The 24,175-nt window shown below is 35.7% G+C and overlaps 3 protein-coding genes across 3 annotated transcripts; 2 read left to right on the top strand and 1 right to left on the bottom strand.

The window, feature by feature from the left end:
* The first annotated feature begins 4,490 nt into the window (after positions 1-4,490).
* LOC144443616 (zinc finger protein 862-like) lies at positions 4,491-7,627 on the top strand. Its single transcript, XM_078133158.1, has 3 exons — positions 4,491-4,679; positions 5,627-6,971; positions 7,077-7,627. The coding sequence occupies exons 1-3, from the start codon at positions 4,491-4,493 to the stop codon at positions 7,625-7,627; spliced, it is 2,085 nt and encodes a 694-aa protein (XP_077989284.1).
* Positions 7,628-12,645: 5,018 nt separating this feature from the next.
* Positions 12,646-15,155, top strand: LOC144443614 (uncharacterized). Its single transcript, XM_078133157.1, has 4 exons — positions 12,646-12,678; positions 13,217-13,395; positions 13,674-13,821; positions 14,808-15,155. Exons 1-4 carry the CDS (start codon positions 12,646-12,648, stop codon positions 15,153-15,155), a joined length of 708 nt encoding a protein of 235 aa, XP_077989283.1.
* Positions 15,156-18,237: 3,082 nt separating this feature from the next.
* Positions 18,238-19,773, bottom strand: LOC144443613 (salivary C-type lectin 1-like). The gene is made up of 3 exons (XM_078133156.1): positions 19,409-19,773; positions 18,979-19,067; positions 18,238-18,293 (listed from the first exon to the last, which is right to left on the bottom strand). The coding sequence occupies exons 1-3, from the start codon at positions 19,771-19,773 to the stop codon at positions 18,238-18,240; spliced, it is 510 nt and encodes a 169-aa protein (XP_077989282.1).
* Positions 19,774-24,175: the final 4,402 nt, after the last annotated feature.

Genomic DNA, 24,175 nt, shown 5'->3' with positions numbered 1-24,175 from the left:
AATTGTATGTGTGTACTTGCATGTACTTTGAAATCCCACATTAGTTTTGTGAATGGTAAGATATTAGGGACAGATTCAATAGTTCGTTGTAATGTTCAGCAGGCACGGTCACTCAACACCCGGTTAGGAAACGTTTTAGTTTCTTTTGTTGTCTACATTGTTTCTGTCTGCGTAAGGGATTAAGATTAACAACAGTCACTCTGTGGGTTAACCAGACATTCGGAAGACGGTTTGTGCATTTTGATTTATGCTAATATATGCTATAATGTCATTTTTACCCAGATAACTTTAAAACTGCTTGTCTGTGCATTTGCAGTGAATGTCGTCTGTTCTGGTTTTGTATTTAAAATGTCGAATGCGTATGACTATTTTGTCGAATTTGGTTACAGCAGTATAGAGTGGGCTGTAATTTTAAAGGAGTGGTATTTGTCAAGCAATCTAACGTAATACCCTGTCGGGCATTTCAACTTGTGCGGCATCCTGGAAATTCTCATAAAAGTAGGGCTAGGGTGTGGGAGGGGCGTTTCCCTCCTCCTGGGGTAAGAACTTTTTAGGACTTGTGGATTGGGTTCCGTCTGTCTGTCCGTCTGTCCGTCCATCCAACCGTCCCCGTTTCTTGGAGATGCCTGGACCGATTTTTTCAAACTTGGTACAGGGGCAACATACTATGGTATACATACGCACATCAATTTGTTTAATGATACGATCCAATATGGCCACCTAGCAGCCAATTTGTTTGCGAATTTTCCATGTCCAAAGCCATAACTCAGACGTGCTTGAACAGATCTCATGTAAAGTTGGTATTAGCACAGTGTTCTATGACATACATGTGCATATCCATTTTCGTCATGATACAATCCGATATGGCTGCCTAGCAGCCATTTTGTTTGCGAATTTTTCCATGTCCAAAGCCATAACTCAGACATGCTTGAACAGATCTCATTCAAAGTTGGTATTAGCATAGTGTTCTATGACATACATGTGCATATCCATTTTCGTAGTGATACAATCCGATATGGCTGCCTGGCAGCCATTTTGTTGCCGCAGTTTTCATGTCCAAAGCCATAATGACAACATAATGACAACATAAACTGCCAGTTCCTTAAAACCCAATCATAGCGGGGTCTATGTGGTTTTCAATGACTTGTTTGAAAATGAAGACTTGTTGGAGGCCATCTAGAACTACAAAATCACCACTTCCTTCAGTCTCTAAAAACAGTAATAAATCATTAGAAATATGATTATCAGACAATATTGCAAGTCGCAGTCTTTCCTCTGGGTCAAACAAATTACTGGCAATTTATTATTTATTGATAATATTATCAGTGAGTGTGATATGGTACAACATAACATAAATAACAAAATTAGTCCTCTTAGGTTGTATGGAGCTACTAGAGGGTCTGATATATTTGTGCTTTTTAAAAACAAAGCCAGATTAATGTAACTGTATTTTGCTATTTTTTTGCAATGTTGTTAAAACTGTAACTGAAGAAATGTTAAAATTACAATTTTTGGACAAAATACTTTTTTTTCTTCAAATTAATAAGCGAAACTCACCATCTATTTCATTAGTGTAACACCTGAGACAAATTCTTTTATTAATTGATTATTTTGGCTTACTTTTTCACAAAAAAATTTGTCTCTCAATTCATTTGCCAGAATGGACAGTCAAGCCAAACTGTGTTTGCGACAAAAATTAACAAATAATGACAACAAAAATACCTTTTAAATTATACTAGTATGTATTTACATTTCACATCTTAGTTTCTTATGGCTACCGGTCAATGCTATGTACACAGTTAATAGAAAAACTGTATTTACTCCAATCCTTCTACATGGTGTCAGGAATGGGTTGATATTTTTGGAAGGCATGGTCAGATTGTAACAACTATACAGTTTATAGGAAGTGTATTAAATAGGGGAACTGGGAAACATCAAAAAGTAAAATTTTTGAAATAGTTGTGGAGTACAAAAGCCAGTTGAAAGTGTTTACGCAAGGTTCTGTTTAGTAGTTCTGTTTTGTAGATCAAACGTTGTTTGTACAGTATTATAAAACAATGTAATGGGAATGAATCTGAGGATGTATTGACAATGAAATATGAAGCATACTCTGATTCCACCACTTATATGCAAATTAGGTGTAAAAATGTTCATTTTTGGTAAAAAAAATTATATCTCAAAAATTGCTTGGTCAACGAGTCTGAAACTTCGTGATATGTTTCTGAAAGTTTTTTTTGCAAAACCTCCAACAAAATTGGCCCTAGGCCTAGCAACTATGACCATGCCCTTAGCAACAACTATATGACAGTGTATTTTGGTCAAACAATATCATCATCTGGTGGGCAATTGCGTAAACATTTAAAAAAAATACATGCAAATACCCTAGCAACCATGAATGTCATAACAACAGCTAAATGGTAGTGTATTTTATGAAGATATCATCTCAAATTCTAGGTTGTTTCACACTCTCACAGTCCTTTATCAAATTCTATTTTGTTCCATTCAAGTATAGGGGAGCTCTTTCTAAGCTTTCTTTGGTTTTAGTTTGTGATTAGCCAGAAAGGCTAACAGCTGTAACTAGCCAGAGGAAACACTGCAATGCATTCAATGGTTAACACCTCTAACACCTACAATGTGATCAATATGACCCCTGGAAACTGATAAAAGAATGATGGAAAGCTCTGCAATTTCATTTTACTCTTGATTGTACGAAACCTGATTCAGGAGTGAGCAAATCCTTTTGTGTTTCACTAGCCTCCCAGGCTAGTAGCCAAAACAACTTACTCGCCCACCTTCAGTTTCCACTAGCCCACAATTTCTATTATCATATGTATCATTCCACTATTTACAAATGCTGTGATAGCGGTAGGTTTTAAAAAATTTGGCTAATGGTACCCAATTTCAATTAGACAAATTGAAACCAAATTTTGTTAATAATTATTTGCAAAATTAAGTGGTGTGATTTGCATTACAACTGTGATAAGTTTGTCAGGAAAGCTGTAATTATTTCAACAATATTTGAAAAGTAACAATTAGTTTGCCCAGGGAAGCTACAATTATTACAAACTAAACGTCCATAGACGAGTAGATTTTTTAAAAAAATCAAAAGTTTGTGTACACCACGGATGTGGACTGACATGTATATACGTACATATAATATATTGTCGTATCGAAGTCAAAATCTTGTAATATACGGGACTGACATGTACTATCAGGGCATGCCTTTTGAGGCGAGCGATCGCTCCACTCGCCTACCGCTCGCGCAAATTAAAATCCACGAGAGCGATTTTCCGCTCGCGTGGACCCCAACCAACCTGATGTTACTTTAGATCATTTTTCAGTATGTGGTTACCATAAAAATCAACGTTTGTTCGGTAAAATTACGTGGTGGGAGTGTGGCACACTTCCGTGTTACCCTTCCGTGTTCATAATCATCGATCTCCAGCGAGCTGAAGTCAGAGCTAGCAATCATAACACGCAGACTGAAATTTGCATTGTGCTACCCTTATATGGAAATGCCTAATAGTGACGTATTCGAAGCGGGACATGAATGGTCGTCGTCATGGCATATCATGAATATTGATCAGCTCAGTATGCACAGAGATTTCAACTTTCGCATCATTGTAAATTGAGCAATACGATTGTACAATGGCTGTTTGGAGTATTCCGTCTCAGCAATCCATGGAAGAGTTTTTAATTTTAAATTCCGATCGGCCCAGTTTTGTTAGAACAGGGTTTTTGGAGACCATCCTACGTGAATGTCTGGTCAGAAAGGACCGCATTTTAGAGTCGTTACACGCCCAAGTGTTTCGACAGCAACTCAACGCGGAGTTTGGGGAGATATTTGAGGACATAGAAGGCATGATCACATCATTAGCCGATGCTTACTATCGGAACGCGGCCAATTACGAATTCGTCATCCAGAGACAGCTGGAGGACATGCCAAGCTTTGATGGCGATGACGACTCGGAGGCGGAGTGATGCTACCGTAAGCATTGCTCAAAAACGGCCCTTTTCAGGGCCACCACATCGCAATGCACGAAAGAATGACAATAAAATAAGATCAATTATTTTACATAATAAAAATAAAAATAATCTTTCGATATTTTCCCCATCTTATGTTATTATTCTCGCGCAGTTTTCTCTCGGGGTTTTATTTCAAACATCTCCAACACACAGTTTCATTGTTTTTGTCATCTATTCAACTGCCGACCACATCTATTTTACCTCCATGACTTTATCAACTGCTGTAACATATAAAATATTTGCTCGAGTTTCTGCCTTGTCATGATTTCTAAAACAAAGTAGGTCATGCTGCTCATACGTGAACGGATTTCGCTACTTTTAGGTACTAGGTGGGGTTACGTCTTTTATTGTCCCGGAGTGAATGGTTACAAATTAGTCAATCAAAGGAAGCAATTTACCGCTCAGAAAAAGTTAGTGACACGTGCCTAGACCTGTGTTTCGCGTGTATTATCAATATTGTCATGATGGTGAAAGCTCCAACAAAGGCTAATAGTGTGCAGCTCGCGACATTTTTAAAATGGTCCGTGGGCGATACAATTGGGTATCGTGTTAATAATTTAGAAACTGGCAGGCAAATGGTCACAGAAGTGTACTGCAAAGTTTGTGCAAAGTTTATTGACAAAATACTGGCCGTCTCCACCATCAGAGGCCAGGTAAAAAACGATGTTCAAATATATGCCACCGGTACAAACTCTGTATCTAAGTTCAATGTCAGGAGGCATTTGTCATCTGGGGTACGTTAGTTTTTGTCAATTCATTATAGTTTTGAACAATCTCAATTTTGAATTAGCTGCATTTTAAGTGAAATAGAAGTGATGGTTTCTTCAATGCCCTCCAAAACATCGCCAAGCTATTGTCGGAACTCTGGGCATGTACTTTGTAGCGACTATAAAACGCAGTTATTGCCGTTCCGGAGGAGATATTCACGTAGGATGTTTTTATAAAAACGTTCTAAGAAAACTAGATCAGTCAGAATTTCAAATTAAAACCCATTTTTCTATTGTACTACTTGTAGTCAGAACAAAAAACTGAATATTTTTTTCAAGATTTTGTTGTTGTTGTTGTTGTTGTACAAATAATCCAAACGAACTTTTACTTATAAATATATTTTTGCATACATTTATATTTATTTGTTTTTAAATTTTATTTATTCAGAGCCAACAGGCGAAAAACCCACTAACAGGTCCGACTATAAAAAACACTGAAACAAACAAACAAACAAACAAGCAAACAAACAAACAAACAAGAAAAGCACATACACATCTGTACAAAATTTTTTTTTTTATAGTTACAAATTACATGTACACAGAATTTATGAAACCCATTTGAAATATAATATAATGTAATGAGTTATGTTCTGCTAGTACTTCTGTACACTTTTTGTCAGACCTGTAAGTGTTGTTTTTTTTGCCTGTTGGCTCTGAATAATTATAAATAAAATAATAAAAATGTATGCAAAAATATATTTATAAGTAACAGTTCGTTTGGATTATTTGTACAACAACAATTATTATTGCAACAATTTTGTTCAGTCTGTGCACATCAAAATCTTGAAAAAGTATTCAGTAATGGTATCTGTATTTTTGTAATCAAATTGTAGGGTCATCATGCTGCACTGAGTTTGCAAAAGCTGCACAGTGACACGTCTCCGTCTGGTAACATCTCAGTGAGTCAGGATGATACAGATAGTAGTAGTACATGTAAACATACACAGCCTCGTATCGACCAGGCAATCCACGAGCAAGGAAGACAAGCCTACCGAAAGTTGTTAAAAACTGCATATTTGATGGCAGTTGGTGGTCAGCCATTGACTACTTTTGCGACTTTGGTCATGGTCCAAAAAGCAAATGGTGTCAAGTTGATACAAAGTACAGACAGCAGTAAAAAGGCAAGAGAATTCGTCAATTTTTTGGCTCAAGCTATCCGTAGGAAAATAGCCGAAGTTCTCTGCTCAGCTGCATGTTTCTCGGTTTTGAGTGATGGCTCTCAAGCCAGAAAAACTGGAAGCGAGAAAGAGCTGGTACTAGTGAAGACAGTGAAAGCTGGTGTACCTGTCTTCTTGACAGCTGCCCTACAAGATATTGATGTGTATGGTGAAGCAAATGCTGGAAATATTAAAGAGTCTCTGGATGATGTGTTTAAAAGTAAAGTAATCATAGAAACTGAAAACTACACAAAGAAAGTGGTTGCTGCTACTAGTGATGGTGCCTCTGTCAATACTGGGGTGTACTCAGGGTTGCTAACTAGATTGAGAAATGATGGGCGGCCATGGCTGTTAACCACTCACTGTGTGTCCCACCGCATTGAGCTGGCAATTAAAGATAGCCTGTTGAAGTTGAAGTCCTTTGAGCAGGTCAAGGATGTTATGGTGAACATATATTACCTTATGAAACGGTCAGGAAAATTTCAGAGGCATTTTAAATCAACGGCTGAGGCAATGTGTGTGCAGGTATACAAATTTCCAAAGGTTCATGGAACCAGGTTTGTAAACCATCAAAGATGTGGTGTGAAGATTCTATTGCATAACTGGATCATCCTGATGCACGCCCTTGAAAATTCCATCGCTAACAACAGCCAGAGGGCACTTTCAGCTAAACTTAGAGGCATACTGAAGAAATTGGTCGACTTCCGCTTTCTAGCTGCATGTTGTGAGTTTAAGGCTATTTTGGACATTGTTGCCAAGTTGTCACTGAAATTTGAGGAAGGGAAGCTCTTTGTGTTTGAGGTTATTCCTGCAGTTGAAACCATGAAGAGTGAGATTCAGGCTTATGAAGAAGAACAAGAATCTTCAATAACTGCTGCTGGTATAGATGTGAATGGAGATGAGATTAGCTGTGTTATGCCCAAAGCTGGTCACATGAGGCGCAGTCTTGACAACAGAGAGTCTGTCACCATTAGATATAAAGGCATGAAGTACCCTGGGCAAGAGAGCCAGACTGGCAGTCGTTTGAGGTCAACAGCACTGCCTGCTTTGAAATCTTGCATTGACAACAGATTTACTTCTGTGTTCCTCAATAATGAAATGTACCAGCACATGCTTTAATGGTTAGATCCAGCCAACTGGATAGATGATCACAGTACAGCAGAGCTGCCACACCTTGAAGCCTTATCTGGTCATTTTGAGGCTACACTAGCACTGAGTGGGTTTGACAATACAAAACTGAAACATGAATGGAGAAATCTGAAACTAACAGTCAAGCATTATTACCAAGAAGTGAAAGCAGGTAACCTGTGGCAGAATATCTTTCTATACAGACGAAGCGAATTCAAGAATGTCTGCCTCTTGGCTGAAATTGTCCTGTCCATTGGTGTGAGTAACAGTACAGTTGAGGCTGGCTTCAGCTTTCTAACAGCCATGTTAACTGATAGACGCCTTTCTATGAACCATGAAACAATGGAAGATCTCCTTGTCATCAAGGCAAATCATCTGGTGTTTACAGAGATGGAAAGAAGTGAGATCATAGAATCAGCTCTTGATGAGTTTATGCAGAAACGCAGGAAACTCCAGATAGATAATGCAAAGTTCTGTGAGTTGGGAGTACCACCATCAAAGAAGAGAAAGACAGACGGTGAAGAAGCAGGAGTATCTCAACATGAGTGACACAGACTTACCTGACTTGTCAGATTAGAAGACAATGAAATGTCATTTTATTTGGAAATACAAATAGAAATGATAATTGGTTTTAATTGTTGTTTTTTTTCACTCGCCTTACAATTTTCAGGGGAGCTATTAAATCACTCGCCTACCACTCGCCTGGATGGTTTCAGGAGAGTGATTTTTAGCTCTCCTGTCATTTTCAAAAGACATGCCCTGTACTATACTATAATAGTGGAGGACTTCAAATACTCACAAGATGTAGTGACGTTATTAAATTATAGTCGCCATTGTTGAATTTTTTAACCCTTTAGTTGCCGTTCGACGGTATTTATCCGCGAGATTAAGCTAACACACGCTATTTACAACTTGATAATGTAACTCATAGTTAAAGACATTGCTGAGGGGCCAGCTATCAGATATGAGTAAGCTAGGGAGCCATACACCCACTATGTTGTAGTATGTATGTTTGACCGTGTTTGACACAAGAAAACCGTGATTTTTACATGAATTTTGAGCAAAATTTGTGCGAGTTTTTAAAAATGGCGAGAACGCGACCATTACGCACAGATCCGTAGCAGGTTGGGGACGTTTCTAGGCTATTTTTGATGTTTTTGTTGTTGAAAATCAGTGTTCAAGACGTCAGAACTGTGTATAGACACACATGGGATCAAGGTCCGCCATATTGGAGATTGTAACTTGTCAACAAATCGAACCTCGGTCGTAAAATGGCCAGTGTCGTGTCATTGAAGAAGTGTAAGGTCAGCTAATACTACGATGTCAAAATGGCGACGCTCCGAAATTATGATAGGCATTGCTGTATTTATGATCGTCAGCGTGGGCAAGGTATCGATAAACACTGTTGCACGGCAATCAAACAAACGGTTCGTTGTAAAGTAATTATCTGAATGATAACAATGTCAACATATTTGACATCGCAAATCTGAATGCTATACATAGAATGCAACGGGACTTGGGATGTCAACACAGACATGTGTTGATGCCAGGTGACAGAGATAGAAGGCAAGGCAAGCAGATAACATTGGGATCACTTTGGGAAGACTTCAACACAATCAAGGTAAATATGAATATGTTCAGAATTTTCCATGTGTTGTATTATGAATGAAATGTATTCGTGTACTCTGTTCAAAAGAGCCAGAAATGAATTTTTAAACTACTAGAATTAGGTGACCATGTATTTCTAATTTCCATTTTTTTTAGAGTGTCAGATTTTTAGTATGTCATGGTTATTATCTCAAAACAAGCAATACTATTTCTGATACTTCATTTGTATGTTAGAGTCAGGTTACACATATCAATCAGTTGAGATCAAAGTAAATGTGTAATAAATTATACAAACAAATTGTAACTTTTCTTGACAAGTGTTCAACTGAATTTCATGAGTATTTACATAAACTATTGAACTATCGAGATAAGTCATCTGCTTATGTAATGTTATGTGTGAAGTGTATCTCAGAGGTAGACATTTATGTACATGTTTCATTGAAATAATAGCAAGATACACATAGTTCATTTCTTGTTCTATAGAGTATGTTTGAACTCTAGCAATGTTGAAATATTGTGAAAAATGTAGACATGCATACAAACATGTGGACATTCCATTGTACAATGAAACTTATTTTCATTTTTTCCTTGTTGCAATTTTTATTTTCAGTTCAAGTGTTTTGTTGTTAGTGCATTGTATGATTTGCAATTTCAACATCAGCCAAAGTCAACATACAAAAGAAATATTGAGAATAATAAACTTTGTCATTCTTGTTGTTGAATTTCAGGAAAAGAATACAATAAACCTGGGATAAGCCTGCACCTATTGAAATTGATATTTTGAAGGGTCTATTCAATACTGGTGATGAGCTGTGTATGGACAATTTTCATACCCAACAGAGTGTACCAGGAAGAGGCATTACTTGATTGAACAGTGAGCTACAACTCCTTACACACTCAAGAAATAAGGATGAACATTGACAGTGGTATTACATGTATATTCTCAAAATGTAAAAAAAAAAAAACTATTTGCACATGTGTAACTGTTCATGACAATATTAGTCTATGATTTGTACCTTATTTTATCATCTACATATTTTTGTCTTATTTTGATAACATTTATATTGCAAATAGTGTTGTATAGTTGTTTGTAGCTCAAATTCTTACATTTGTATGCTGTATCACTAGTTTATTTGAGAGCATCATACAAGATGTTGTTATTGTCTTGTTGTTTGTTATCTTCCAGTATCAACTTGGTTTTACAGTTTTACATGTAGTTCACAAATGAAGCAGTGTAGGTTTATGTATGCATCTGGATAGTTTAGATACCACAATGTGATACATGCCAACAAGATCAAGAGTAGCACATGTACATGTACATTGTAGAATACTTTTTTTGTCTGAATTCATGTAAGTTTATTGTTACATGTGTTGCCCATCATACGTTCAATCCTCAACACTTCTGATAAACACAACCAAAAATATTGTTGATATCAGATTACCTAAGATTTTCAGTCATTTTGAATAACCAATTATGTCATGTGGCACTGTTGAGATTACAATATCCATATATTTTATACCAGATACTGCCATTGGTGTTTAGTTTGGGACCGTTAGAAGTATGCTGAAAATGTTTCATGTATCAAAATCAAGTTCAACAATACACATGTAGTAACATATTAGGACTGTCAATTGACTTTGCATGTACATGTACATTGCAACTACTAGTAACAAGTACTGTAGCAATGACAATTTACCATATCTGTGCCATTTATCTACTCCCTGACTTCTCATGAGTGTTAGTGTCTCATTTATATTTTTTTTCTTATACTACCAAAGCTAATAAAAAATATCACAGATTCTGTCAATTTTTTAAGAGACTGTCAGCTATTTTTGAAAGAGCAGTGAAGTTATGTGACCAAATTATTTATTGTCGGGTCCTCTGTGTCACACCGAGTTGAAAAGTGTATAGTAATATTAGACAAAGAGAAGTCACATTTGACCGATGGCCTGGGGCCCTAGGCCCTAGTGATATGATACTCATCCTTTTTATATTGTGGGATGACATTTCAGATTTACCACATACATTCAGCACTTGATGAATATTAAAGATCATTTTTATGTTATAGATATTGTTTGTTGTTGTATATTTGCATGCTAAGGCACAACCATGTAATAATGAGCAATAGAATGATATGAAAAGTAAAAAAAAGTCTTACGTCCACCCTTAAAATATAGAAAAAAATATATCAAGAAAACTATGATTTGTGTATTGGAGGCCATTTTGAATATTTAATTCAAAATTTAAACAATTTGCATATTTTTGGGATCCATGTTGCATTTTGATTCCACAAATATATGGTTATACCAGATGACACTTGGCTAGTTTGGACTCAAGCACGCTTGTATTGTAATATGATACATGTATTTACATTTTTTGCATCATGTCACACAGATATCATATGTTTACCCTGTACATGATGACTAAAAACAAAGATTTGGTGCCCAAATATTTACATATTATAAAATATTTGCATATAATTCTGCATGCTTATGACATTGAACAACAAAGTGCAATGAAAAATGAAGAATGTTTCAGGTTTCACCAACACGAATTGAAGAATTTGTGAAATATTCAATAACTTGACTGTAATGGCAGCCATTTTGAATATTTAATGAGGTCACATGACAAATATTTGCATATTTTTGGGACCACTGTCTTTGGATGTATCCAAAAATACTTGGTTATGTATGGTAAAACATGGTCTGTTTGGACTCTGGCACCCATGTACATAAATGTAATATGACTATTTCACTTGTTGAATGGTATGCCGAACATATCAAATTACTGTATGTTTGCCTAGTACATAATGACTAAAACCAAAGATTTTTGGCCCAAATCTTTACATATGATGTCATATTTTCATATTATTCTACAGACTTGCAACATTGAGGGCTAAAATTACAATAAAAAATTGAAAATATTTTACTCTCACTTATACAAATTGAAAATATTATATAAAATTCAATAACTTGACTGTAATGGCATCCATTTTGAATATTTAATGAGGTCACATGACCGATATTTGCATTTTTTTGGGACCGCTATCTTTTGGTAATTCCAAAAATACTTGGTTATGTATGGTCAAATATGGTCAGTTTAGACTAAAACGATCCTGTAATATGGCACTGTCACTCTCAGAATCCCTGTTCAAGAGTACCAATTTACTATATGTCCGCCATATGTTGTATGGGGTGAAAATCAGAGTTTTGCTCCTAAATCTTTACATATGATGTAATATTTCAATATTATTGCACAGCCTTGTAACATTGAGGGATAAAATGCAATAACAAATTGAAAATATTATACTCTTACCCATACAAATTGAAAAATGGGCAGAGCATTCAATAATTTTATTGTAAAGGCGGCCATTTTGAATATATAATGAGGTCACATGACCAATATTTGCATATTTTTGGGATGCTTTTTTTATGACCAGTTCAAAAATATATGGTTTCATCAGATCATCATTGGTCAGTTTGGACTCAAACAATCCTGCAATATGGTACTTCCACTCCTTGAATTGCATGCAAAAATAACGAGTTACCACATGTTTACCAGGGTGAAAATCAAAATTACATACATAAATCTTTACATATTATGTAATATTTCTATATCATTCCACAGGCTGGTAACATTGTGGGCTAAAATTCTATAAAAAACTGAGAATTTTGTACTCTCACAATACAAATTATAAAAATGTGAAAAATATTTCATAACTTTACTGGTTTGGCGGCCATTTTGAATATATAATGAGGTCACATGACATAAATTTGCATATTTTTGGAAACTCTGATATATGTAGATTCCATAAATATATAGTTTTCCTGGGTCATCCTTGGTCAGTTTTGACACCAGGTGTTATGTAACATGGTACCAACACCTATATTATACCCTCTCAGGGGCTTGGGGTTCAAAGGGTTAAGCAGTCGCTACAAGCTGAACTCAACGATATACGATGGCAAACTATCAACTTAAAAATGTTTTCAGAGTAAATTTGAATGTTAATCATTGAGCGGACACAGCATCACCTCTTTATCAAAAGGTTTATGGGTCTGTTATACTTTTTTAACGACAGTGCTTTGAGAATACAAGTCAACAGTCTTGTAAAGTGATTCACATGTATGGACGTAAACACAAGTCATAACAATGTTTGGGAAACATGTTTTCCATGGCATAATGATGTCGGGGTCACAACATTTCAAGCCTGTAGTGCCATTGATACCATGGCACCAAGCCCTGTAAAAGCCTTATGATGGTGACTATAAGTATTTTTGCAGATTTATATTTTGAAGAACCAAATTTATGAACAGCCAAATGTACTAGCCCATATATACTTGTCTGGGCTGAAAAACTGGTAGTCTGTGAGCTCGGACTAGTGGATTTGTTCACCCCAGAAAGTATTTTATTCAAAAACCAATGTGTTTCATTTTGTAGTAGATGCACTTTTACGTAAACATTAAGTAATATTAAATTATTATACTTTTAGTTTCCTTTGTCTCAGTCGTATGATTTTCTTCATTGAATAGGCTATTCCAGATGTCCCTGACACATGCCTAGAGGCAGCTTCGATAATATATGCAGAGTGGCTAGCAGAATGTAAGAAGGACAAACTAGAAGAAAGCACAATAACTGCCTTGATGAGTGATACTGTACATTTCCTATTCAGTTGTGAGCAGTTAATCCCTTCTAAACTATACAAAACAAGGTGAGTAAACAATGCTTGAGTAAACAAACATTATAAAAAAACTGAATGTGGACTAGTAGATTTCCAAGCAGGATCAGTGGATTTCAATTTCTACTAGTCCTGGTCTAGTACATGTAGGTTTTGACGGAAAATTTTAACCCCTGCATATAGTATTGAAACCATAGCCTCCAAAGGTAAAAAGATGAGCTTTTGGTTATGTTTACTGGAATTTTGATGTCAATAGTTCAAAGAGTTTTAGTTGTGATAAATATGCAAACACCATTTTTTTTTTTTTTTAGGATTAAAACTGCTACAAAAAGAACATTTGATATGTGTTGTGAATCAAACACTGTTGAATGTGACTATGAGCTTAGAGTTATTCGTGATGGTCAGCTATCAACTGTAGATGAGTGGAATGATAATTACAAAGTGCTAATAATGGCAAAGGTATGATTTCTTCTATTCAGTCTTTGAAATAGCAATATTGATGGGGATTGTGTATTTCTGTTTATAGACATACTCTAGTGTGATGTACACCAATTGTTTACCATACTAAGGGGTGTATTATATAGACATACTCTAGTGTGATATATATATATTGTTAACCATACTAAGGGATGTATTACATAGACATACTCTAGTGTGATATATGTCTATTGTTTACCATACTAAGGGGTGTATTATATAGACATACTCTAGTGTGATATACATCTATTGTTAAAGTAATAACAATAAAGTTACCTCTTTGAAATACCATTTTGAAGACACTATGTATCAGATTCACTACTATATAAAATAGAGTGAGACGGAATCCCACTCCAAAAAACATATACATGTATTTACACAACAAGGTTTAGAGGTCTTTAACTCAGATTCTGAATAACCGTGACTATGATTCATATCGATTTTCATTTCAAGTAGGTATTTTAAAGAAATTTATATGAACTCTATATTCACAAAATACCTTAAAATTGAATTGAATTTCAAAAATATGTTTGCCCGCCCGCCCAGCGTGACTTTTCCACTGGAGATGAGAAACATAAAAATAAAACTGTCACCCTAACTGAAACCGAATTTAAACTTTATTTTTTTTTAACTTTCAACTTTCTGTCTTAATCTTGCCAAATGTTACCTTCAGTATCATGGCCCACTTTATGCTTTTTTACCCACAACTCTCTCTGATTTGTATCCGAGGGAGTGAATACGTATAACGTGTACCTTCTTGACGGCAAGTAACAATGGAAATAGTCGGGGAGACAGTGTATTGTCAGATAACTGAACTATTCAGATAATTGAAGCTCACATAACTGACGGTGTACTGTACTTCCAAAAGTGCTTTCTGCAGATGTTACTTTCCATAAAATATACCGAAGTGAAAATTCATCTACTTACAATCATTGCATATTGCTATCTCTTTGTTTTTTAAATTTCAGAACAAGGCTAGTGAACAAAGAATAGAGCAAGAGTACCCTCAAATAGCCTGTCAGTTTGCCGCAGCTGCAAAACATGCCCGATTCCACACTGAGAATCACCATGTGCTGTACAACATTTCTGCATGTGGTAGCAATAGTGTAGTTTTTGCAAGAGGCCATGTTTGGAAAAATTTGCTTGAAAGAATAGATAAATGTATTGCTGAGGAACTGCAATTTGAAAATTCCCATTTCCTGTATCGTGCTGTTGATTTTAAAGTTTTTGACAGATTTAATGTATTACCCATACTAAATGTCTACTTGGCATTCAAGGCGATTGTGTTATTACACTTGAAAACCCCTATGGATTGAAGTCACTATGAAAAGGTTGAACCCAGGGTTCCAACTAATGTATTGAAAGTACAAATGTGTGATTATGCAATAGCAGTCATTTTGAATGAAATGATATACAGAAGGTTGCTAATTAGTCATAGTTTTGTGTCATTTTGTTTTATTCCGGTCAATATCTGCCTTCCTACACCTGATTCCGGGTAATAGAAAATAATTTTTATTTAAGCTGTTAAATTTTATGGTTTCTTCATCCAAATGGTTTGCTTCATTCAAAATGATTCAAAGAGATGACACAATGACTGTCAGGTTGTGTCATCAACACAGTCTTACATGTATGTTGTTTGTCTTTACAATTTAGTCAGTGTGTACAGCTGCCAACATAAGACTCAACCTAATTGGCCACTCATAAGCATGAGCTCAAACAAGCTTTTCCATTATGCTCAGGCTTGTGGGAAGGTGGAGATCACCCAGAATAAAAAAAAAATATTTAAAAAAAAAGAAATAAAGACAAATATTACATAAGATTATAGTAAATGGTAGATCTTGGGACTTTTTGTATTGAATTATATACATCACATCATTAAAGCTATGCATGTATGTATGTATGTATTTCTTTTATCATTGTCTCTTTTTGTATGTGAACGTTTGCGAATTTTGTATTTCTCCTCCTTTACCCTTAAAAACAGGGAATGCAACAATTCTGTTAAAAGTTTGAACCAGCCTTGTGGGATACTTCCACTGTAAAATAAAACTTGAATTAACAACCCAAAGTTGGTTACCGACTAAGCAAAAACAAAACACATACAATGTAATGTGGACCGTGGACGGTCATTTACTTCATTACTGGAGAATCTTACCTTTCACTAGACTTGTATTAGCATAAAACAGGCATGGCATATATGCTTTGTGTGTAATGTCACATATTTTGGTTTTCAAATGATTTTAATTACAGTAATATTGCTATAAACCAATTCAATCTCTGTTGTTTGACATTCACAATGAGAGAAGTGTGCATAGTGAGGCAAAGTAGGTAATATTAGATCAAACTATCGTGTCTTCTACAGCTAGTACAGAGTATGGGGACGGTTTCTCTGCCACTGAGGGCGTCAATCCTACCATAGCGCCAAAGTTTAATACATTGCACGGATTACTGTAAACCAATAAACGACGCAACAACAATGAAATTGAAACAGTGTGGAGACCGAGATAAACCTGACAATGGTACATCCATTCCGATATTTTGTGGACAGCTAAATAACTGATAAGTAATAGTTGTACATGTACTTCAATCCGTATCATTGCAGAATACAATGTGGAGAAGTGGGGGGGGGGGGAGAGAGATAGAGAGAGAGTGAGAGATAATTAGAGAGGGAGAGAGAGATGTACAAAAACAGCGAGAGAGGGAGGGGAGAGAGAGAGACTATACATTTACATTAAAAGTCCTTATACCTTAACTTGGCATCTTTTCGTTTCACTAATTTTTTGCCAATTCACCAAAATAATACGCTGTCGATCTAAGCAAAATCAGGCGGTGATATATAAGGAATGCATTACATCAACCGTTGATGGCGCTGCCCAAGTACCATGTCAGCAGTTCATTTGATCGTTACATATTTATATGCATGGACACCAAACGTTGAATAAGATATTTTTAAAGAAAATATTTAGACTCGATAACCATAGGATTTACTAATCCCCCACTCACTAGGGAATAAAAGACAAGGGAAGAAGCTCCTGTTGATCTACGTACGATGTGACCCGTCTAATCCTTAAGTTCCTTTAAAAACAAAGAAGCATCTAATCGTTTTCCTTTTGATAATTAAAAATATAGCATTTTCACTTTATCAGCCTGAAAGGTGACAAGACAGTTGTACAATGGGCTCTCTTACTAATAATATGAACCACCACGGCATGAGTATGGTGTTAACTCGAAGTAAAAATGACGACAACGTTTCGTTCACCACCTGACGTACAATCTTTGAAGTTCGACACTATTACAGTAACTAGATTCAATAACCTCAAGGAATCATGATATATTCCTTTTTATAATATACCCAGTGATAATGCTGTGCCATGATTCGCTAGAATCAGTCACGTGATAGGAAAATAGAATGACTATTTCCTAGTTCCATCAACTATTACATGGTCACGTGACCACCGCGAGTTCACAGCAGGTAAAAATGGCAGCTTCTGACGATGTCGTCTGCCACAGCATGAGGTATATTATAAAACACATATTGCCTGGCCTATATTCGGACTATAGCACCCGTTCATTACCCCCTCGTGACTGAGTTACCAGAATCACATGCTATTTCCCTCGGCCTTCGGCCTCGGGAAATAGCATGCGATTTTGGTAACTCACAGTCCCTCGGGTGTAATAAACGGGTGCTATAGCCCTCATGGCCAGGCAATATGTGTTCAGAATAAACCGATAGTACAGTTAGTATGCAAATCTGATTAATTCATGGACTGTAAGTCACTGTTGTGTACATTCATGATGAATCCAACTTGACGATGTGGAATATGTTGATATATTATGGGGACAACAAGCCGCGGCCGGGGTGGGGGTAAAAAGGACCAGTGGGCAACTGGCCGGGGAGGGGCAAAAGGCCGGGCGAGGGGGGGGGGGGGTCAACAGATCTTTAACCACATACATACATAACATTCAGATATAGTCAGGTATTTACCAACTATGTCTTGCCTTATACCTTGAAAAAGAATTTTTATTCAAAACGTCTGATTGCATCTATTTATTCGGACTGTCTCATAAGTTCCTTATGCATTTCATTTTTCTACATACATACATACATACATACATACATACATACATACATACATACATACATACACATATACACACATATACATACATACATACATACATACATACATACATACATACATACATACATACGTTATCAAACAAAATATAATATATTGTATTTTGCTATTTTATTTCATGATTACTGTTAAATTGACAGGGTATTTGCTAAAACATGTAGATGCGAACATCAATTCAAATGTTGATAGATGTAGGAAAGATATTGAAGAATCTTGGTCTGATGATTTGAAGTAATATTTGTTATTTTAATTATCACTATTGTCAACACATATCTGGTTCAGCACGATCCCAATATATTTCAAAGTTGCAGTAAGGAACTGAAATAAAAATAATATCAGAATTATAAAGACTTCCATCCAGACATTTAATTTATTGAAACAATATTCCAAGCGTTGAATGGTGTGTGAATTCAAATCTCTCTGTGTAAATGCCATACTGTTTGTATTGCAGCTATTTTAAGTTATTCAAATGAAAGATCTAGCTAGCGTTTCTGATAAGACGTAAAAAACAGAACTAACATTTTCCTTGTCATGCACAAAACTGTCTCTGTCTGTCTGTCTGTCTGTCTGTCTGTCTGTCTGTCTGTCTGTCTCTGTCTGTCCGTCTGTCTGTCTGTCTGTCTGTCTGTTCAGTCTGTCAATCTGTCTATCTGATTGACTGTTTCTGTCTGTCTGTCTGTCTGTCTCTGTCTGTCTGTCTGTCTGTCTGTCTCTCTCTCTCTCTCTCTCTCTCTCTCTCTCTCTCTCTCTCTCTCTCTCTCTCTCTCTCTCTCTCTCTCTCTCTCTCTCTCTCTCTCTCTCTCTCTCTCTCTAAGGTTACTAAATGTTGTACTTGTAAGAAGGCATGAAGACAGTGATGATAATGATATTGCTAATGCTGTTAATGTTCCTGTCATCTAAGCTGCTCGACTAAAAACTGTTAAACTCACCCTAGCAGAGGCAAGTCATATTCCACTTCAGGAATATGGTTTTATAAATATCAACTATATGTTCTGAATCTTACTTTTGTATTCACATATGTATCCCTTTTCTCTGTAAGAGCAGTATTCGTCATCCCATTTACCCCATTTTTTAGCACTTCCAGAACGATACCTGTTTGGTTTACAGAAATAACAATAAAAGAAATTATTTTGCCAAGGTATTCTTAGTTTTTGTAAGAGAAGTAGAATTTTTACTCCGGATTTGAATCAATACATGTATGTTAAAGACAACAATATGTTTAATTTCGTCAACTTAAACATACAAATGTTTCTCTTTACGAAAATGCGTAAAGAAAGCAGAGAAACTGAGAACTATATGCCGGCAAGCACATGTGAAAGTACAGACATCATCGTTCTCGAACCAAAGAATCAACCTTTTTATCGGTTTATTTTAATACATTTACATCTTATGTACAATAATTTTTTTTTTTTTTTGTATACAAAAGCGCTTACCATAACTGAGCACAATCTTGTCCATCGTTGTCTTGTTTCTCGTTGTTGTTCGGTTCCCCAGAAGCCCAGTCTTCGAATAGATCGCATACACCATTATCGTTATACCATACGTATTGCTCTTCTACTTCTATGTCATTCAATCCAATCCAGAAACCATACTGTTCAATGCACCACGTGTCATACAAACAGTTGGCATCTATGAAGTCGAAGAGAACTTGACTTGTCTGGGGATTATCTACAATTGCGAGACTACCTCCATTGCTTTCACAAATACTTTTGGCCTGCGCTTGATATTCTCCTTCAGGTTGTTCGCAGAAAAATTCGTATACCCTGCAGTCGCAGTCAGTAGCGAGATCCTTCACCATGGTACATATGCCTGTCAGTGATAATATATAATATTCAAAGATGCGCACAGACCTATATGTAGGAACATCAATGTACATAATTGTCTGACCTTATTTAGATATCTAATGACATACATCCAATAATATGGTAAGCAATTTATTTCAAATAGTATTTTTACCTTCAAAGATTTGTAAGAGATGAGATAGTACTATTTATTTAGAGAAAAAAAATTATTGTCAATATATATATATATATATATATATATATATATATATATATATATATATATATATATATATATATACAATTCAAAGTAATTAATAAATTACTATTTAAAATGTGCTGTATAAACTATGTAGTAAATAGTAATATTTATCAATTACTAATTGAAAAACAGTATATAGAAATATATATTTAATGAAAACAAACTAATATATATATATATAAATTTGTTTTATTATATATTGATTGATAATTTGATAAATATGTATCAAACTATAAATAATTCGATCGACCAATCAATCAATCAATCAATCAATCAATCAATCAATCAATGTTTATTTGCATGAACTAGCCACTGGCCTTTTGTTAATCAATCAATCAATCAATCAATCAATCAATCAATCAATCAATCAATCAATCAATCAATCAATCAATCAATCAATCAATCAATCAATCAATCAATCAATCAATGATTATTTGCATGAACTAGCCACTGGCCTTTTGTTACATTTCAATACCTCAAACTTTACAGGTTCAAAAGTCTATTTCATTAATATGAGACACAGTCTGTACGAAACACACACACACACACACACACACACACACACACATTGAAATTGGTCATTGAAATGTGACTTTAGTATGAAGTATGGTTACAACACTTAGACAGTTAACAATTGGGTATAAAATCAAAAGTTCTGTATTATAGAATAAATTTAGAATTATGTATATATTTACTATTCTAGCTGTTTGACCGTCAGGCATTTCTGCTAACTTTGAAAGCGACGAAGCAATTACGACAGAATGATGGACGTCAAATACAGTGGAGTCGTGTACCAGGGGTACTATCATCTTCGGGCTCTGTTATCCAACCTTGCGAGCCAAACTATCAAGACCCCCGATCTGTTGTGTGTGTCATGAACTGTAGCAAATTCTACACTAGATGTATAACTATAGTTATTTTTGATTGAATAGTTCAAATATACAAAACATTTGTTGATACATACCATTGTTGTTCTGGAATTGGACGGTGTAAGGGAAAATAAGATATTGAATTGTATTAATTAGACTAGTTCGGATCCATTGCTGATCATATAGATTAACCAATAACGCAAGAATGTCAGGTAACACACACACACACACACACACACACCACCACCACCACCACCACCACCACCACCACCACCACTTACTCGGGAGTCTAGTCTCAAACTGATAAAAACTCTTAACATGACAAACTTCTGACTGAACACAATTTCATTTTGTTAGAAAAAGACGAATATTATTGTGGAAATCAATTCCTGAAACTCAAATACTGATACTTACGGGATAGTTACTTGTTTGGGCCGAACAATCCGTTACGACACCCAAACCACACGCAACTATAAAGATAACTTTGATATCCATAGCAATCGTCTTGGTAAACTTAAGATGGGGAAAATAATCACGTTGTAAAACCAAAATTATAACGGCAATCAATTGGTATGGCGGTTGATGCATGGAAATATGTTAATACATACATACACACATTCATACATACATACCTACATACATACATACATACATACATACATATCACATGTATAAACCAGATTTACACTGAATGCCTTCCGTAAGGGTATAGTCTTGCAATTTCATGATTTATGCAAGACGTTTAGCTCTATATCTGCCATTTTTCAAGTCCCAATGAAAGTTAGTTGTCGCAAATGTTGTTCAGATGCCCGCCTCCTATTCTCAGCACAGGAATGTTTGCCATCCTCGATCGTGATCCCCTACATACCCGGGATATGCACATGATGCAAATAATAAACGAAATTCAAATAATAAACGAAATTCAAGTCCAAATAACATTGCTATAATCGGAAAAGAACACTGTAAAAAGGAGACGGTTCGAGGTCAATATAAAGACTTCTTAAACTTCTAATCGAAAATCTAAAAAGATATGATTTCTCTTTATGCATCTGCGCATTAGTGTGTGAAATTTCAAAATGATATGTCCATATTTGATGAAATTGAAATGATGATAAATATTTCACCTGTTTGTGAACTCCACGCCCATTGTAAACCTATTGAAAAACGTTATTTTCCTTACAGTGTGCATCACTTAAATACCCCGCTTCAATCTGTTTTTCTTCTCCTGTTTGTCCAGCCAATACAGACTGCAGATCCAAGGGGAAACACAAAATAACTCTCCCTACATTTATTGCTACTTCAGGGACGACAACTGCACAACTAATCATGAACAATTACAAAAATATATGCATCATCACACCAGTTTAGACAACATTTCCTAACCAGCAACAACAACTTTTTTTTGTGTAGTCTTCAGGACTAATTACCGAAAATATGTCAATAACTTATCAAAACTAAAAGCTACATCGATAGTATTTTCAAGACAGATGCGCTGGTATCGCAAATGTATGAACTGAATTACACTGAATTTGGAGCGGGTGTTCTTGAGATATAGCATAATTATCAAAGAAAACCATCAATTACGTAAATTGATGTTTACCAAACCTAATTAGTTTTTGCCATTACACGGAACACGCGTGCCAAATTTCGTTTGAATTGAGCCAACCACTTTGGAGAAAACGATGACACAGACATACAGACAGGCTGCCAGACACACAAACAAACACACAGGCTTTTCACCCCTAATGTATAATCTTCCATACGGAAGGTAATAAAACACAGAAAAGAAAACTGAATGATCTCAGACAAAGTGTAAAGACTGTTGGTTTGTAATCATTTGGCCAAGCTTACTGGTTGTATCAGATCATCATCCTATCTAAGTCGAGTTAGCATTGCAAACAATCCTCTGTATCTACATTTCGGAATAAATTCAATGAGGAAATGAAACCACACAGACCATGCAAGTTGTACACGTACGCAAAAATACAACAGGTATCTTGTAAATGTATAAACGCAAAGAGCTTACCTTACAGTATTCGCCTCTTCGTTGTGCGATGGATCGTCTTTCTGCTTTCACCCAGCTTTCTGTAGTTGTGGATATTTAGTAATAATTCAACCCTAATATATACATCTATATTTCACAGGGGTGTCGTACATACAATCATTCGACGGTGATATTTTCGCCATCAGATGTCATTTTTCCTCCAACTTTTGAAACAGGAGTAATCCCCCATTGTTGAAAAATGTATCAATACATTATATTTCAAACTTGAAATAAATGTTCAAATTGCATCATAATGTCTCTCATTTATTCAGGTCTGGTTGAAACTCGTACTCAGAACCCTTACAATTTAACAAAGAAATATAATTTGTCTTACTTCTAGAGCCTAAGAAACAATTCTAACAGCCGTTACATATCTACCAGTTCTCATCCACACTAAATCGGTCCTAATCTATCCTACTCAGAGAAGTCAGTGTTTCCTAAAAACCTTACTAATCACTCTTACATTTCGAGAACACTTGTTTCATTCCTGTTTACACATTATATATCACATATGTCTATACAGTGTTCCTATACACGTAATGAGCTGTAACGAGAACACAAGTATTTTATGACTTCTAATTGAACAAATTAACAAAAGACATATGTATGATTAATCTCATTCTTTAAACATTAATTTTCAAAATAATATAATAAACCTGTCCGTGCTTTGCACAGGGATGTATCGACCGGTGCTAACCTCAAATTCAGTCTTATGACATTCTCTTAGTTTTCAGACATAATTTTGATTAAGAGTTAGTAACGGTGTGGGGAAAAGTAGCTTACAATTTGCATGATAAAAGAATTATTCACATTGTGTAGGAGAGAGAGAGAGAGAGAGAGAGAGAGAGAGAGAGAGAGAGAGAGAGAGAGAGAGAGAGAGAGAGAGAGAGAGAGAGGGAGGGAGGGAGGGAGGGAGGGAGGGAGAGGGAGGGGGAGAGAGGGGGGAGGGAGGGGGAGGTAGAGACAGAGACTGTGCATGTCTGACAGACAGACAGACAGACAGACAGGCAGACAGACAGACAGGCAGGCAGAAAGCAAGAGATAGAGACGGAGACAGTGGCATAAAGCAAGTAACGTGTAAATAAAACAAAGGAATATACACTCAATTTCTGTAGCAAGAGAGATTCTTTTTCGAGTGTTTCAGACCATCTGTTTCAGACTGTGGAATTCCCATTACTGTTTCCATTTGATTATTTAAACCCGTACTACCTGCAAGTGTGACATTTTTTATCAAATAACCAAAA

Source organism: Glandiceps talaboti, chromosome 12 (genome assembly GCF_964340395.1).
Source record: "Glandiceps talaboti chromosome 12, keGlaTala1.1, whole genome shotgun sequence".
NCBI classification, from domain to species: Eukaryota; Metazoa; Hemichordata; class Enteropneusta; family Spengelidae; genus Glandiceps; species Glandiceps talaboti.
Note: the sequence above shows the minus strand (reverse complement) of the source record. Positions and strands in the feature narration are given on the sequence as shown.

Excerpts from the sequence above, each read along its gene's own strand:
- LOC144443616 (XM_078133158.1), top strand. The coding sequence starts at position 4,491 with ATGGTGAAAGCTCCAACAAAGGCTAATAGTGTGCAGCTCGCGACATTT. Across the intron at positions 4,680-5,626 it reads TCTCCACCATCAGAGGCCAG|GGTCATCATGCTGCACTGAG; the intron begins GTAAAAAACGAT and ends ATCAAATTGTAG. Across the intron at positions 6,972-7,076 it reads AGAGAGCCAGACTGGCAGTC|ATCCAGCCAACTGGATAGAT; the intron begins GTTTGAGGTCAA and ends TTTAATGGTTAG.
- LOC144443614 (XM_078133157.1), top strand. The coding sequence starts at position 12,646 with ATGGCAAACTATCAACTTAAAAATGTTTTCAGA. Across the intron at positions 12,679-13,216 it reads AACTTAAAAATGTTTTCAGA|GCTATTCCAGATGTCCCTGA; the intron begins GTAAATTTGAAT and ends TTCATTGAATAG. Across the intron at positions 13,822-14,807 it reads AAGTGCTAATAATGGCAAAG|AACAAGGCTAGTGAACAAAG; the intron begins GTATGATTTCTT and ends TTTAAATTTCAG.
- LOC144443613 (XM_078133156.1), bottom strand. The coding sequence starts at position 19,773 with ATGGTGAAGGATCTCGCTACTGACTGCGACTGCAGGGTATACGAATTT. Across the intron at positions 19,068-19,408 it reads CAAGATTGTGCTCAGTTATG|GTATCGTTCTGGAAGTGCTA; the intron begins GTAAGCGCTTTT and ends TAAACCAAACAG. Across the intron at positions 18,294-18,978 it reads ATACATATGTGAATACAAAA|TTCCTTACTGCAACTTTGAA; the intron begins GTAAGATTCAGA and ends TTTTTATTTCAG.